The following is a 13,848-nucleotide window of genomic DNA, read 5'->3' as shown; positions in this document are numbered from 1 at the left end:
GATTTGGATTAAAATTCCCTGGAGCAGGTAGAGCAGCTCCTACTCTTTCTAGTAAGATTTTAGAAGTATTGGGATGTGTTGGGACACTCACTGGAATGTACTACATAACAAATAGTAAGTAAATTATAGTACTAAAGCACCTGGAGCTGTCAAAGTGTGTTTTGACTATCTTATCAGAATATCCAAATAGCATACCAACATAGATGATTGCCAAAGAGTAGAATGAGACAGCTGATATCAGTATAGTGCTTTCTTGGCCATCTGTTCATGAACAAAGAAATAATATCATTGATATCCTAATTTGTTCATTACACATACTACATGTATTGAATAATCATGCCATATCCAATAAATATGCATAAACATTATGTGTCAATTAAAAATAAATAATTAGGTCTGAGAATGTAGCTCAGTGGTAGAGCACTTGCCCAGCATGTGTTTGGTCCTGGGTTTGATCCCTAGCACTATAAAAAATAATTAAAATTTATATACTCTTTTGAGAGATGACCACACTCAAAATTGTTATCAAATTGTGGTCAACATTTTTTAAACCTAAGAATTTTTATTGTTATTAATGTTTAACTTCTTGGACTAATAGAAATTATTTTTTTCTAATGTAATTTAAGTTTTTCACATCTATTAAGGTCAGCCCTCTCCTAAAATTGATCCCAAACCTGTTCTAATTTTTTTTTTCTTTCAGTAAGGACCTAGTTACATTGTAGATGAAAGAAAACTTGGTTAGTCATTGCTTGTAGTTATTGTGAGCTGGCCATTTAAACCTTCCATTTAAGTTAGACTTCATTTTAGGAAACTTGTTTTTTTTTTTTTAATAAGTTTACTTAGGGCTGGAATGAATCTTTCGTCAAACCTGGCATAAATTAAAGTCAACTCCTTTTAAGCCTAAAATAATTATTCCTAAAGAGAGATGTATATCATCTCCTTATGTCCTCTTACAGGATTAGTACTTGCTTAGTTTCTACTAGATAGTAGCCTTACTGGCCAACCATTTAGAGTTACAAATGATGTGTTGTGATAACTTTACAAGTTACCATATTTAAAAAACATGTAATGCATACTCTCCTCCCAAAAATTACTGAAAAAAAGAACTTATTCTTTCATTTATGGAATGAGTCATTAAAACATGAATTTTAAGACAAAAAATATGAATTGGAAAGCTCCTTGGTGACTCTTGTCACAACGTATCTTTTATGTATCTAAGTATCAAATTCCTTCCTGCAAACTGATATTTTTGGACTAACCCATCCCTCAGCACTATTCTATTCACATTGCCATATGTACTTACACTGCTCCTCATCAGGTATGTCTCAACTTGACACCCTCAGCCGAGAGTCCCCCCCCCCACTTCCTTTCCTTCCCACCAAGTGTATTACTTTTTCAGAGATTTCATCTCACAAACCAGCATTGCACAACAGCTTTCAAGTGCCTGTATCTGTAGACTTATAGGTCTTTGGGATTACACTCTGGTCTAAGTATAATCATAGAGTTTTAAGAGAAGATTGTTCTTTTAAAAATATTTTTAGTTGTAGATGGACATAATACCTTTATTTTATTTTTTTTATTTTTACATGTTGATAAGGATCAAACCCATTGTCTCACAAATGCAAGGCAAGTGCTCCACCACTAAGCTACAACCCCAGCTCAAGAAGCTTGTTTTTTTTTTAATAGATAATTGAGAAATTTTATTTTATATGAAAATATTTACATTTGGAAAACTAATATTTATTGGTTATTTTTAGTTATACATGACAGTAGAAGCCATTTTGATATAATTATGCAAACATGGAATATATTTTATTCTAATTAGGACCCCATTCTTGTGGATGTTGGGGATTCACTATGGTGTATTCATATGTGTACATAGGAAAATTATGTCAGATACATTCAAGTGCCTTTCCTTTCCCTATCCCTACTTCATTCTCTTCATTCCCCTTTGTCTAATTTACTTAATTTCTATTCTTTCCCCTGCTACACACTTATTGTGGGTTAGCTTCCATATATCAGTGAAAATATTCAACCTCTGGCTTTTGGGGACTGGCTTATTTCACTTAGTGTGATAGTCTCCAGATCTATCCATTTACTGGGCAAATGTCATAATGTCATTCTTCTTTATGACTAATATTCCATTGTGTATATGGCTGAATAATATTTCATTGTGTATATATATATCATTTTTTTTTCTTTATCATTCATCTGTTGAAGGCTACCTAGGTTGGTTCCATATCTTAACTATTATGAATTGAGATATTGTAAACATTGATATGGCTGTGCCACTATAATATGCTGATTTTAAGTCCTTGGGTATATACCAAGGAGTGGGATAACTGGTTCAAATGGTGGTTCCATTCCAAGTCTTCTGAGGAATCTCCATACTGCCTTTCAGAGTGGGTGCACCAATTTTCAGCAATGTGTAAGTCAATATTTTCCCCCAATCTTCCCCAGCGTTGTTACTTGTATTCTTGATAATTGCCATTCTTACTGAAGTGAAATGGAATCTCAGTATAGTTTTTTTAAAAAAAATACATGACAACAGAATGCATTATAGTTAATATTACATGTATGGAGCACATTTTTTCATATCTCTGGTTGTATATAATGTATATTCACACTGATTAGTGTCTTCATACATGTACTTTCTCCTTATATTAGAGAAAACATTTGGCATCTAATTTTTTTTGGATTGGCTAACTTCACTTAAATTATCTTCTCTAACTCCATCCATTTACCTGCAAATGCCATAATTTTATTCTCTTTTATTGCTGAGTGATATTCTATTGTGTATATATACCGCATTTTTTATCCATTCATCTACTGAAGGGCACCTAGGTTGGTTCCACAGTTTAGATATTGTGAATTGTGCTGCTATAAACATTGATGTGGCTGTGTCCCTGTAGTAAATCCTTTAGGTATAGACCGAGGAGAGGAACATCTGGGTCAAATGGTGGTTCCATTCCCAGTTTTCCAAGGAATTTGCAGTCCCACCAGCAATGTATGAGTGTACCTTTTTCCTCATATCCTTGCTAACACTTATTGTTGTTTGTCTTCATAATAGCTGCCATTCTGACAGGAGTGAGATGAAATCTTAGAGTAGTTTTGATTTGCATTTCTCTAATTGCTAGAGATGAAATCGCTATAGATGTTGAACATTCTTTCATGTATTTGTTGACCAATCATATTTCTTCTTCTGTGAAGTATGGGTTCAGTTCCTTTGCCATTTATTGATTGGGTTATTTGGTTTTTTGATGTTAAGTTTTTTGAGTTCTTTATATATATATATCCTGGAAATTAATGCCCTATCTGTAGGCTTTCTCTTCACATTCATGATTGTTTCTTCTACTGTGAAGAAGCTTTTTAGTTTGATGCCATTCCATTTATTGATTATTGATTGTACTTTAGGAGTCTTGTTAAGGAAGTCAGAACCTGAACTGATCTAGTCTGTACAGGGTTTCTGGTCTAATGTGTAGGTCTTTGGTGCACTTTGAGTTGAGTTTTGTGCAGGGTGAGAGAGAGGAGTTAAATTTCATTCTACTACATATAGATTTCCAGTTTTCCCAGCACCGTTTGTTGAAGAGGCTACCTTCTCCAATGTATGTTTTTGGTGCCTTTGTCTAATATGAGGAGGACTGTATTTATGTGGGTTTGTTTCTGTGTCTTCCATCCTGTTCCATTGGCCTTCTTACCGGTTTTGGTGCCAATACCATTCTGTTTTTGTTACTATAGCTATGTTAGTATAACTTAACATCTGGTATTATGATGCTTCCTGCTTTGCTTTTCTCACTAAGGATTGCTTTGGCTAATCTGGGCCTCTTATTTTTCCCAATGAATTTCATGACTGCTTTTTCTAGAATGTTGTTGGCGTTTTGATGGGAGTTGCATTGAATGCATATAGCACTTTTGGTACTATGGCCATTTTGACAATATTAATTCTGCCTATCCAAGAGTATGGGAGATCTTTCTATCTTCTAAGGTCTTCCTCAATTTCTTTCTTTAGTGTTCTATAGTTTTCATCGTATAGGTCCCTCACTTCTTTTGTTAGATTGATTCTATTATTATTATTATTATTATTATTATTATTATTATTATTGAATCCAGGGCCTTGTGCATGTGAGGCAAACACTGTACCAACTGAGCTATATTCCTAGCCTATTTTATTATTTTTTGAAGCTATTGTGAATGGGTGGTTTCTCTGATTTTCTCTTTCAGCTGATTCATTGTTGGAGTATAGGAGCACAATTGATGTATGGGTGTTAATTTTATATGCTGCTACTTTGCTGAATTCACTTATGAGTTCTAGAAGTTTTCTGGTGGAGTTTTTGGGCCTTCTAAAAGTAGAATCAGGGGCTGGGGCTATAGCTTAGTGGTAGAGCACTTGCTTTGCATGTGTGAGGCACTGGACTGGATCCTCAGCACCACATAAAAATAAATAAAGATATTGTGTCCATCTACAACTAAAAAATATTTAAAAATAAATATAGAATCATATCCCCAGCAAACAGAGATAGTTTGAGCTCTTGTTTTCCTATTTGTATTCCTTTAATTTCTTTCGTCTAATTGCTCTGGCTAGATTTTCAAGGACTATGCTTAATAGACGTGGTGAAAGTGGGCATCCCTGTCTTGTTCCTGTTTTTAGAGGGAATGCTTTCAGTTTTTCTCCATTTAGAATGATGGTGGCCTTGGTGATTGTCATATATGGCTTTTACTATATTGAGATATGTTCCTTCTATTCCTAGTTTTTCTAGTGTTTTAAATATGAATGAATGTTGTAATTTGTCACATGCTTTTTGTGTTATCTATTGAGATAAACCTGTGATTTTGTCTTTAAGCCTATTTATGTGATGTATTACATTTATTTATTTCCATATGTTCAACTAGCCTTGCATCCTTGGGATGAAACCCATGGGATCATGATGCGCTATCTTTTTAATGTGTTTTTGTATGTGATTCGCCAGTATAAAGAATTTTTGTATCTGTGTTTATCTGGGATGTTGGACTGAAGTTTTATTTCCTTGATGAGTCCTTGTCCAGTTTTGGTATCAGGGTAATACTAGCTTCATAGATTATGCTTGGAAGAGTTCCTTCCTTTTCTATTTCATGGAATAATTTGAAGAGGATTGGTATTAGTTCTTCTTTAAAGGTCTGGTAGATCTCTACTGAGAATCCATCCTGGGCTTTTCTTTGTTGGTAGGCTTTTGATGGCTTCTTCAATTTTCTTACTTGAAATTGGTCTGTTTAAATTTTCTGTATCCTCCTGATTCAATTTGGGTATGTCATATATCTCTAGGAATTTGTCAGTGTCTTCAAGATTTTCTAGCTTATCGGAGTATAAATTTTCAAAATATTTCTGATTATCCTATTTCAATAGTGTTTGTGGTGATATTTCCTTTTTCATCACAAATTTTAATCATTTGAGTTTTTCTCTTGGTTAACTTGGCTAAAGGTTTATCAATTTTGTTTATTTTTTTTTCAAATAACTAACTTGTTTCATTGTTTTTAAATCTCAATTTCATTGATTTCGGCTCTGATTTTAATTATTTCCTATCTTCTATTGATTTTGGTGTTGAATTATTTTTCTCTTTTTCTAGGGCCTTGGGATGTAATTTTAGATTATTTATTTGGTACCTTTCTGTTCTTTTAATGTATGAGCTTAATGATGAACTTTCCTCTTAGAACCACCTTCATAGTGTCCCATAGATTTTTCTATGATGTATCCCTGTTCTCATTAACTTCTAAACATTTTTTCATTTCACCCTGATTTCTTCTCCTATCCATTCATCATTTAATAGTGAATTATTTAGTATCCAGCTTAGAGCAGTTTCTGTTTTTTTATCTTATTGTTGATTTTTAATTTTATCACATTATGATCTGGTAGAATACAGAGTATTAACTCTTGCTTTATGGCCAAAGACATGTTCTGTTTTAGAAAATGTTCCATGTGCTGCTGAGAAGAAAGTGTATTCAGTCATTGATGGATAAATAATGCTATATATGCCTGTTAAGTCTAAATTATTAATTGTAATTTTTAGTTCTATGGTTTCTTTATTAAGTTTTTGTTTGGAAGATCTATCTAGTGATGAGAGAGCCATGTTAAAGTCACCCAGTATTATAATGTTTTGGTCTATTTGATTCTTGATATTGAGAAGGGTTTGTTTGATGTACATAGGTATTCTTTTTTGGGGGCATAAATATTTGCAGTTGTTATTTCTTGTCATTGTATGACTTCCCTTCTTGATCCCTTCTGATTAACTTTGGCTTGAAGTCCACTTTATCTGTTATGAGATTAGAAACCCCTGCATGTTTACATGATCCATGTGAGTGATGTTTTTTCCCCATCCTTTCAATTTCAGTCTGTGGATGTCTTTGCCCATGAGGTGAGTTTCATGGAGACAGCATATTGTTGGGTCTTGTTTTTTAATCCAATATACCAGCCTATGTCTTTAAAAAAAATTTTTTTTGGAGTTGTAGATGGACAGAATGCCTGTATTTTATTTATTTATTTTTATGTGGTGCTGAGGATGGAACCCAGTGCCTCACACATGCTAGGCAAGCGCTCTGCCACTGACCTACAGTCCCAGCCTCAGCCTATGTCTTTTGATTGTTATTATTGAGAGATGATTTTTTTCTTGTCATTTTGATTTATTTCTAGTTTTTAAGTTGAATTGGATTTTCCTTTGATTGACTATAATTCTGTATATTCATCCCTCTTGCTAGCATTGCTTATCAGCTTTTAAGTGCCTGTTTTGCAGACTTACAGGTCTTTGGCATTACTCTCTGTCCCAGGTATAATCATCAAGTTTTAAGAGAAGCTTGCTCTTTTCAAAAAAATCAATCTCATTTTTCCTATGAGTTTGAGAAGGTGATAATGTCTAATCCCAGCATGGAGTAAAATTGTTTGATAGGTACAGGATAGGAAAATTGAATAATAGGATCTTTTAAAGAATATTTTTTACTATTTTATATAATTTATATAATGATTTTAAGATCATCAGAATGAAATTTATTAAAATGTTAATTCCAAATTTGGTATGCATTTATTTTTTATAATCTACAGAATTGTACTTCTCCTTGATTACATAGATAATATAGAATTGACTATATTACATGGTTTAGAACAAGATTATAACTTGCAAAATCAGACTGTGATAAAACCTTCACTCTTTCCATTTCACGTTTTCCATTGCTTCTTTTGATATTAATCGAAATATTATCGTTATTTTAATATGTAAGACCTAATTTATGCCTTTAAAATAGCATGAAAGATGAAGAACAAAAGATGTACTATACACAAAGGTCAAAATAATAATACCATTTTTATAAGATTCAGATTCCTTTATGTTTAGGCTGACAGGTATTAATTTCCTGAAGATATCATTCAGCATCTTTGGGGGAGGTATTTTGTGTTGTCTATTTAGCTGTTTCTTTTCCTGTGGTGATGCTAGTTGGTTTTTATTTAAAAAAAAAACTCATAAATACATGTATGACTCCTGCTGGAGAGAACAGTTTGTTTATCTTTCCAGCCCTCTTTTTAAAGCATATAAACATACATTAAATCTGTTTTATAAAAACAGAATCATTGCATACAATTTACAAAGAACTTGCTGTTTTCTCTTAAGTATACATCTTTGTGCATCTATTCATCTCAGGAAATACAGATTATTAAATAATCCTTTTTGGATGAGTATATTTTCCTTTACATGAAGAACTCTTTTACATTTTTTTCTTTTTTTTGAATCTAATAGTTACTATTTTCGAGTGAATTAATTGATAAAGTGGATCTTTTAATAGTATCATTAATTTTCAGCTTTTCTGGGGGAAGGATTTTCTTTCAGATAATGTTTTTATTCTCAGATGAAGAAAATGATCACATTTGGCTGTAAAGAATGCCACCCAAGGGGCTGGGGTTGGGGCTAGGGCTGGGGCTCAGGCTCAGGCTCAGCCATAGAGTGCTCGCCTTGCATGTGCAAGACCCTGAGTTTGATCTTCAGCACCACATAAAAATAAATAAGTGAAGTAAAGGTATTGTGTCCAACTACAACTAAAAAATAAATATTTAAAAAAAGAATGCCATCCAAGATCCAATATGTAATCTTTCCAGTGTTCTCATTGATAGTGATGCCAGAGATATTTTGTGATTGGGCATGGTTTTCCTCTGCAGTGTTAATTTTACCCTCACAAGGGCTAACAGAGAATGGGAATTGTTGTAAGAATCCTTGTGCCTAAAGAGAAACTGAATTTTATGAAAATCTAGTACAGACATTGGTGTGGCACTGTTACTTCAAGAAAATTCTCAGGAATTGTGCATAAGGCAGCTTTAGGGATTGCCTAAATCAAATCTTGTAAAAATGTAGTTCAGTTGTTTTTCATTTATCTGCTTTTTCTCTTTTTAAACTTCCCATTGGTTTCATTATCTATTTTGCTGCCTTCCTATTTTACCTTATTTCTAATTTATTATTTACTTACTGTCTCTTATTACTGTCTCATATCTTTTCTCTGTCTTTTTAACTCCCTCTACCCACAACTTCCTTCTACATTTTAGGAAATGTTTTTCAGTTTCTGATTCTTGTTTCTGAAAGTTTTTCCATGTTTCTACCTAGAATCAGATTCTCCCATAATTTTTAAAACTGAGATTCTATCCCATTTTATCCCTGTTTGATGAGAGCTTTTTGTGCTATACCCTTCCAAAGGTAGTAGCATATGGGATGGCTTCCTGTACTATGTATGCCCATCCCTGGCCCAATGTGAACCAGGAACAAAAGACAGAACCTATTCCCTTAGCAAGAACTGGGGAGGCCAGACTCTCTTAAAGTAGTGCATGTGTCATGCATCATCATTTCCATATTTATCTAATGTAGCCATTAACATAAAAGCATTACTAATTGAGAAAGCATGGGTAATATAAAACAAATAATTGCATACATGTTATATTTTTATAACAAATTTCATGTTATAGAAGTAGTATTTAATTATAGGAACATTTTGAAAATATGAAGAAAATAAAACATTGCCAGTCCCCAGCAGCCACAATTTCTGTACATTATTCTTTAAGTTCTCGATGTATAGTAAGAATCAAAAGTGCTGTCAAAGTTCAGAAAAACAATACAAAACTATGAGTAGGTGAGAAGTGGGTGATAAACATGGGGAACAAAGAAGTTAAGTTAGGCTATGAAGTATACTTAGGATTTCATCTATTAGATGGCAAGGTGTTCTGTAGGGATGCAATGGAAAAAGATGTACAAAAGAGGTCTGGCCTATAGATAAAACTTTAGTAGACTTTCCCTATTGGGTTTGCAAAGATGTATGCCTATTTTAGGTATGATATAGAGAAATAGTCACTTTCCCTTGTTGATAGGAATGTATATTGGCAAAGTCAACTTGGTAGGGCAGTTTCACGTGATATATTAAAATTTAGAGCATTCTTACCCTTTCATCTAGCAATTTCATTTGTAGAAGTTAAATACACAGATAGTCATATAAGTATGCAAAAAATGTACAGAGATTTTGCATAAATTGTTATTATCCTTTCCTTGAAAGTTTAGTAAAACTTACTAGTGAGGTCATCAAGATCTAGAGTTTTTCTGTGGAAGAGTGTTGAGGATTTATTTAGTTTCTTTAATTTTATGGGGCTAGCTAAGATATGGGTTTTTTTCCAATGAATTTATGTAGGGGTTTTAGTTTTCATCAGGAAGGTTAATCCAGATACCTGGCCTGTCATATATCACTTATATTATAACAGAATTAAGTTAAAATCCACAGACTTAAGTTCAAATTCATGTCTTAACAAATGACTTTCTGGTTTTTAACCTTGAATGATCAAGGCTTAAGTGAAACAAGTTCTCATTTCTTACTAACATTGTATATTTTGTTTTCCAGCTACAACTTCAACAACTACCACCACCACTGTTACCACCAATACTACTACCACAATTACAAGTGGCTTTAACCTGAATCTAAGACCACTGACATCCCCTGGGATTAATAACACTGATCCAGTCAGTGTTTCTTCTGTACCTCTTACTTCAACTGTTAAGTAAGCTTATTTATTTGAAAATTCCTTTTGTGTTTCATTTTATCATGTACAAGGCATAGTTTGCTTGTATAGCCTTAGAAAATACTAGAAAGTTAGATATATGAGTTTTTGAAACACAGAACAATTTCTGTAATTTAGGAAGCTGAATAACCAAGGGCCTTCTGAATACCATTATAATACAATTATTAATATTACTAATAATAGCAACTTTTATTGTGCAGTTACTCTGTTTAGTAAGATAACAGTGCTTTAAAAATATCATATGATTTAATCCTCACAATAACCTATGAGATAGACACTATTTTTGTTCCCATTTTATAGATGAGAAAACTGGAGCACATAAAGATTTTATAATCTGCTTATAGTCAGGTACTAGGTAACAGTTGAGCCAGGATTAAAATTGAGACAAACTCTAGAGTCTATATTCCTACATACTTTACAAAATATCCGGTATCTCCTTATTTTTCCCCCAACAATAACATCTTGTAAATACTATAGTATAAGTGTCATAACCAGGATATTGATATGGATGTAGTCAGGATATGAAATGGGTCCTTCACTACAAGGATTCCTCCTGTCACCCTTTTATAGCCACATTCACTACCCCTCTCCTTTCCCTTACCCTGGGCAACAATTAATGTGATCTTCATTGCTGTTATCAGGATATTTCAACAATGTTACACATTGTTGATTGGCTCTTTTCATTCAGTGTAAATCCTTGACACCCCCGCCAAGTTTTCATGTGCATCAATCAATCATTTGTTCTTTTTTATTTCTGAGTGGTACTCTATGGCATTGTTGTATATCATTATTTAAACATTCTTTCACCTGTTGATGGATATCTAGGTTGTTTCAGTATTTTTGGCTACTATGAGCATAGCTGGTAAAAACATTCATGTACAGGTCTTTTTGTGAACATATAACTCATGTCTCTAAGATGAATGCCTAGGAATGCTGATTCTGGGTGGTTTGAAAGTTTTTATGTTAATTTTTTAACTAGCAATCTCTTTTTCAGAGTGGCTGTGTTATTCTACATACTTAACAGCAATGATTGAGTGATAGAGATTTTACATATTCTTGTCAGGGTTTGTTGTCACTATTTTTTATTTCAGCCCTTCTGATAAATGTGATGTGATACCTTATTGTAGTTTGAATTAATATTTCCCTGATCACTAAAGATGTAGATCATTTCTTTAAGTATATGTTTTCTATTGTTATGTCCTCTTTGGTGAAGTGTCTATTCATATCTTTGTACATTTTCTACTTTTGTTATTTGGTTTTTTATTGTTCAGTTTTGAGAAGTTGTTATGTAGTCTAGATACCAGTCCTTTGGCAGATATGTGCTTTTAGTTTCAATTATAAGAAAACACTTTGTCTAGCTCTAGTTCTCAAAGTTTCTCCTCATTTATTTTTAAAAATTAATTTCACATCTTTTCCCATTCTTCTACTTTCAACCTGTCTGTCCTTATCTTTGAGGTGAGCTTCTTGTGGATAGTATGTTGTTGGATTTTTTTGTTGTTGTTTGTATTATACTGGACATCTAACACAAGGGTGCTTTACCACTGAACCACATCCCCAGCCCTGCTTATATATATTTTTTTTTTATTTTGAGACAGGTTATCACTAATTTGTTGAGGCTAGCCTTGAATTAGCAATCCTCCTTTCTCAGTCTCCCAAGTCTGATAACAGGCAGGTGCCACTGCAGCTAGATTTTTTTTTTAATCTACTCTGCCAATCTGCCTTTAAATTGGTATATTTAGCACATTGACATTTAAAGTAATCATTGATAAGTTGGGTTTAAGTCTGATGTTTTATTATTTGTTACTTTTGATTTTTATTCTTTTGATTTTCTTTTTTTAAAACCTGGAGAATGATAATAATAAAACAGGTAATATTTGTATATTAAAAGTTAGCTGGGCACTGTGGTGCATGCCTGTAATCCCAGACGCTTAGGAGGCTGAGGCAGGAGGATGGATCATGAGTTAAAAAGCCAGTCTCAGCAACTGTGAGATGATAAGCAACTCAGTGAGACCCTGTCTCTAAATAAAATACAAAATAGGGCTGGGGAATATGGCTCTGTGGTTGAGTGCCCCTGAGTTCAATCCCTAGTATCCAAAAAAAAAAAAATTCCAGGAAAAGGGGCTGGGTTGTATGTAGCTCAGTGGTAAAGCTCCTGCCTCATACGTGTGAGGCACTGGGTTCCAGCCTCAGCACCATATAAAAATAAATAAAGATACTGTATCCACTACAACTAAAAAAAAATATTTAGGAAAAAAAAATTCCAGTAAAAGAGGAAGAGAGAACAGGACTAAAAGCATATTCAGGAAAGTAAAATTTGAAAAGTCCCCAACCTTTTGGGTTGTTTGAATATTGTTCAACCATCAATTGATGGTTCTACCTTGTTCTATTTATAGTGTTTTTTAATATATTGCATTATATAATTTTTATATAATATATGTATATATAATTTTTTTACTCAATGCTTCTGTACATGTGTTAACTTAACTTATAATAATCTAGTGACACTATAACTTTACCACTCTGGTTGAAATGTAAAAACCTTACTTCTATTTAGTTCCTTTTACCCTCCTTACCTTTTATATGTAGTTGTCTCAAGTGTTTCTTCTGTGTACACAGAGTATAGTAACGCATGGGGTTACATTTTTATTTGACTCATGAAATATCACGAAGAACCTCAATAGAAATAGAATAGTATATTTACTGTAATAGAAATAGTATGGTAATAGAAATAGTATATAGTATAGTAATAGAAATAGAATAATATATTTACTGTTCTTTTTACTTATTTTGATGAGCTTCTTTCTTTTACATGATGTTCCAAGTCTTCTGTTTTTATTTCCGTTCAGTTTAGCTAATCTTTAAGGGTCAGTTTATTAGTAACAAATTAATTTTACTTTGTATGAAAATATCTTTATTTTCTCTTAATTTCCAAAAGACATTTTCATTAGATACGGAAGTCATTAGTCAACACATTTTTTTTTTTTTTTTATCTTTTTGGTGCTTGAAAAATGTGCTACTTACCTCTAGCCTCCATAGTTTTAGACAAGAGATCAGCTATCACTCAGATTGTTTCCTTCCAAGTAATGCATTTTTTTCCCATTCCTGTTGCTTTCAAGATTTTTTTCCTTTGTCTTTAGTTTTCAGAAACGTAATTACTTTGTGTCTTAGCATGGATTTGTTTGAGTTTTTCTGTTTGGGGTTCATTCAACTTGAATCTCTGCATTTGTATCTTTTGCCAAATTTGGAGGACTTTTCAGCCTGTTTTTTCCTGAATACAATTTTAGTTCTGTTCTCGCCTTCTTCTTTTTCTGGAATTTTTAATATATGACTGTTACCTCCAGCCCTTGAGACTCCCCCCGCCCCCACTTTTTCTTGCCTATGTTCTCTTTGTTGTTTTATAAATTCTAATTACCTGTCCTCAAGTTCAGTGATTGTATCCTCTGTCAACTCTACTAATATCAAACTCTTAAAGTGAGCTTGTCATTTCAGTTGTTTTATTTCCAGTTCTATATTTTCCATTTTGTTTTTTTTAATAACTTGTATTTCTTTGTGGTGCTGAGGATCAAACTCAGGGCCTCGCATATGCGAGGCGAGCGCTGTACTGCTGAGCCACAACCCCAGCCCCTGTTCAAAGCTTTTTTATGGTTACTTTAATTTTTTTCATATAATTCCAACATTTGATACATCTTAATGTTGGCATCTGAGTTGTCTTTTCTCTTTCAAGTTGTGATTTTCCTGGATAGTTATATAACATAGTTTTTATTATGTCCTTGACATTTTGTATA

The 13,848-nt window shown here is 33.1% G+C and overlaps 1 protein-coding gene across 4 annotated transcripts in view; it reads left to right on the top strand.

The window, feature by feature from the left end:
• The window catches only part of Nup62cl (nucleoporin 62 C-terminal like), a 75,191-nt gene that overhangs the window by 27,386 nt on the left and 33,957 nt on the right, over nt 1-13,848 (top strand). For all 4 annotated transcript variants that reach the window (XM_071606030.1, XM_071606028.1, XM_027932932.2 and 1 more), the window contains one exon: nt 9,886-10,042. In XM_071606030.1, the coding sequence (XP_071462131.1) occupies nt 9,886-10,042 (157 nt within the window). The remainder of the gene's footprint in view (nt 1-9,885; nt 10,043-13,848) is intronic.

This window comes from Marmota flaviventris, chromosome X, assembly GCF_047511675.1.
Source record: "Marmota flaviventris isolate mMarFla1 chromosome X, mMarFla1.hap1, whole genome shotgun sequence".
NCBI classification, from domain to species: Eukaryota; Metazoa; Chordata; class Mammalia; order Rodentia; family Sciuridae; genus Marmota; species Marmota flaviventris.
Note: the sequence above shows the minus strand (reverse complement) of the source record. Positions and strands in the feature narration are given on the sequence as shown.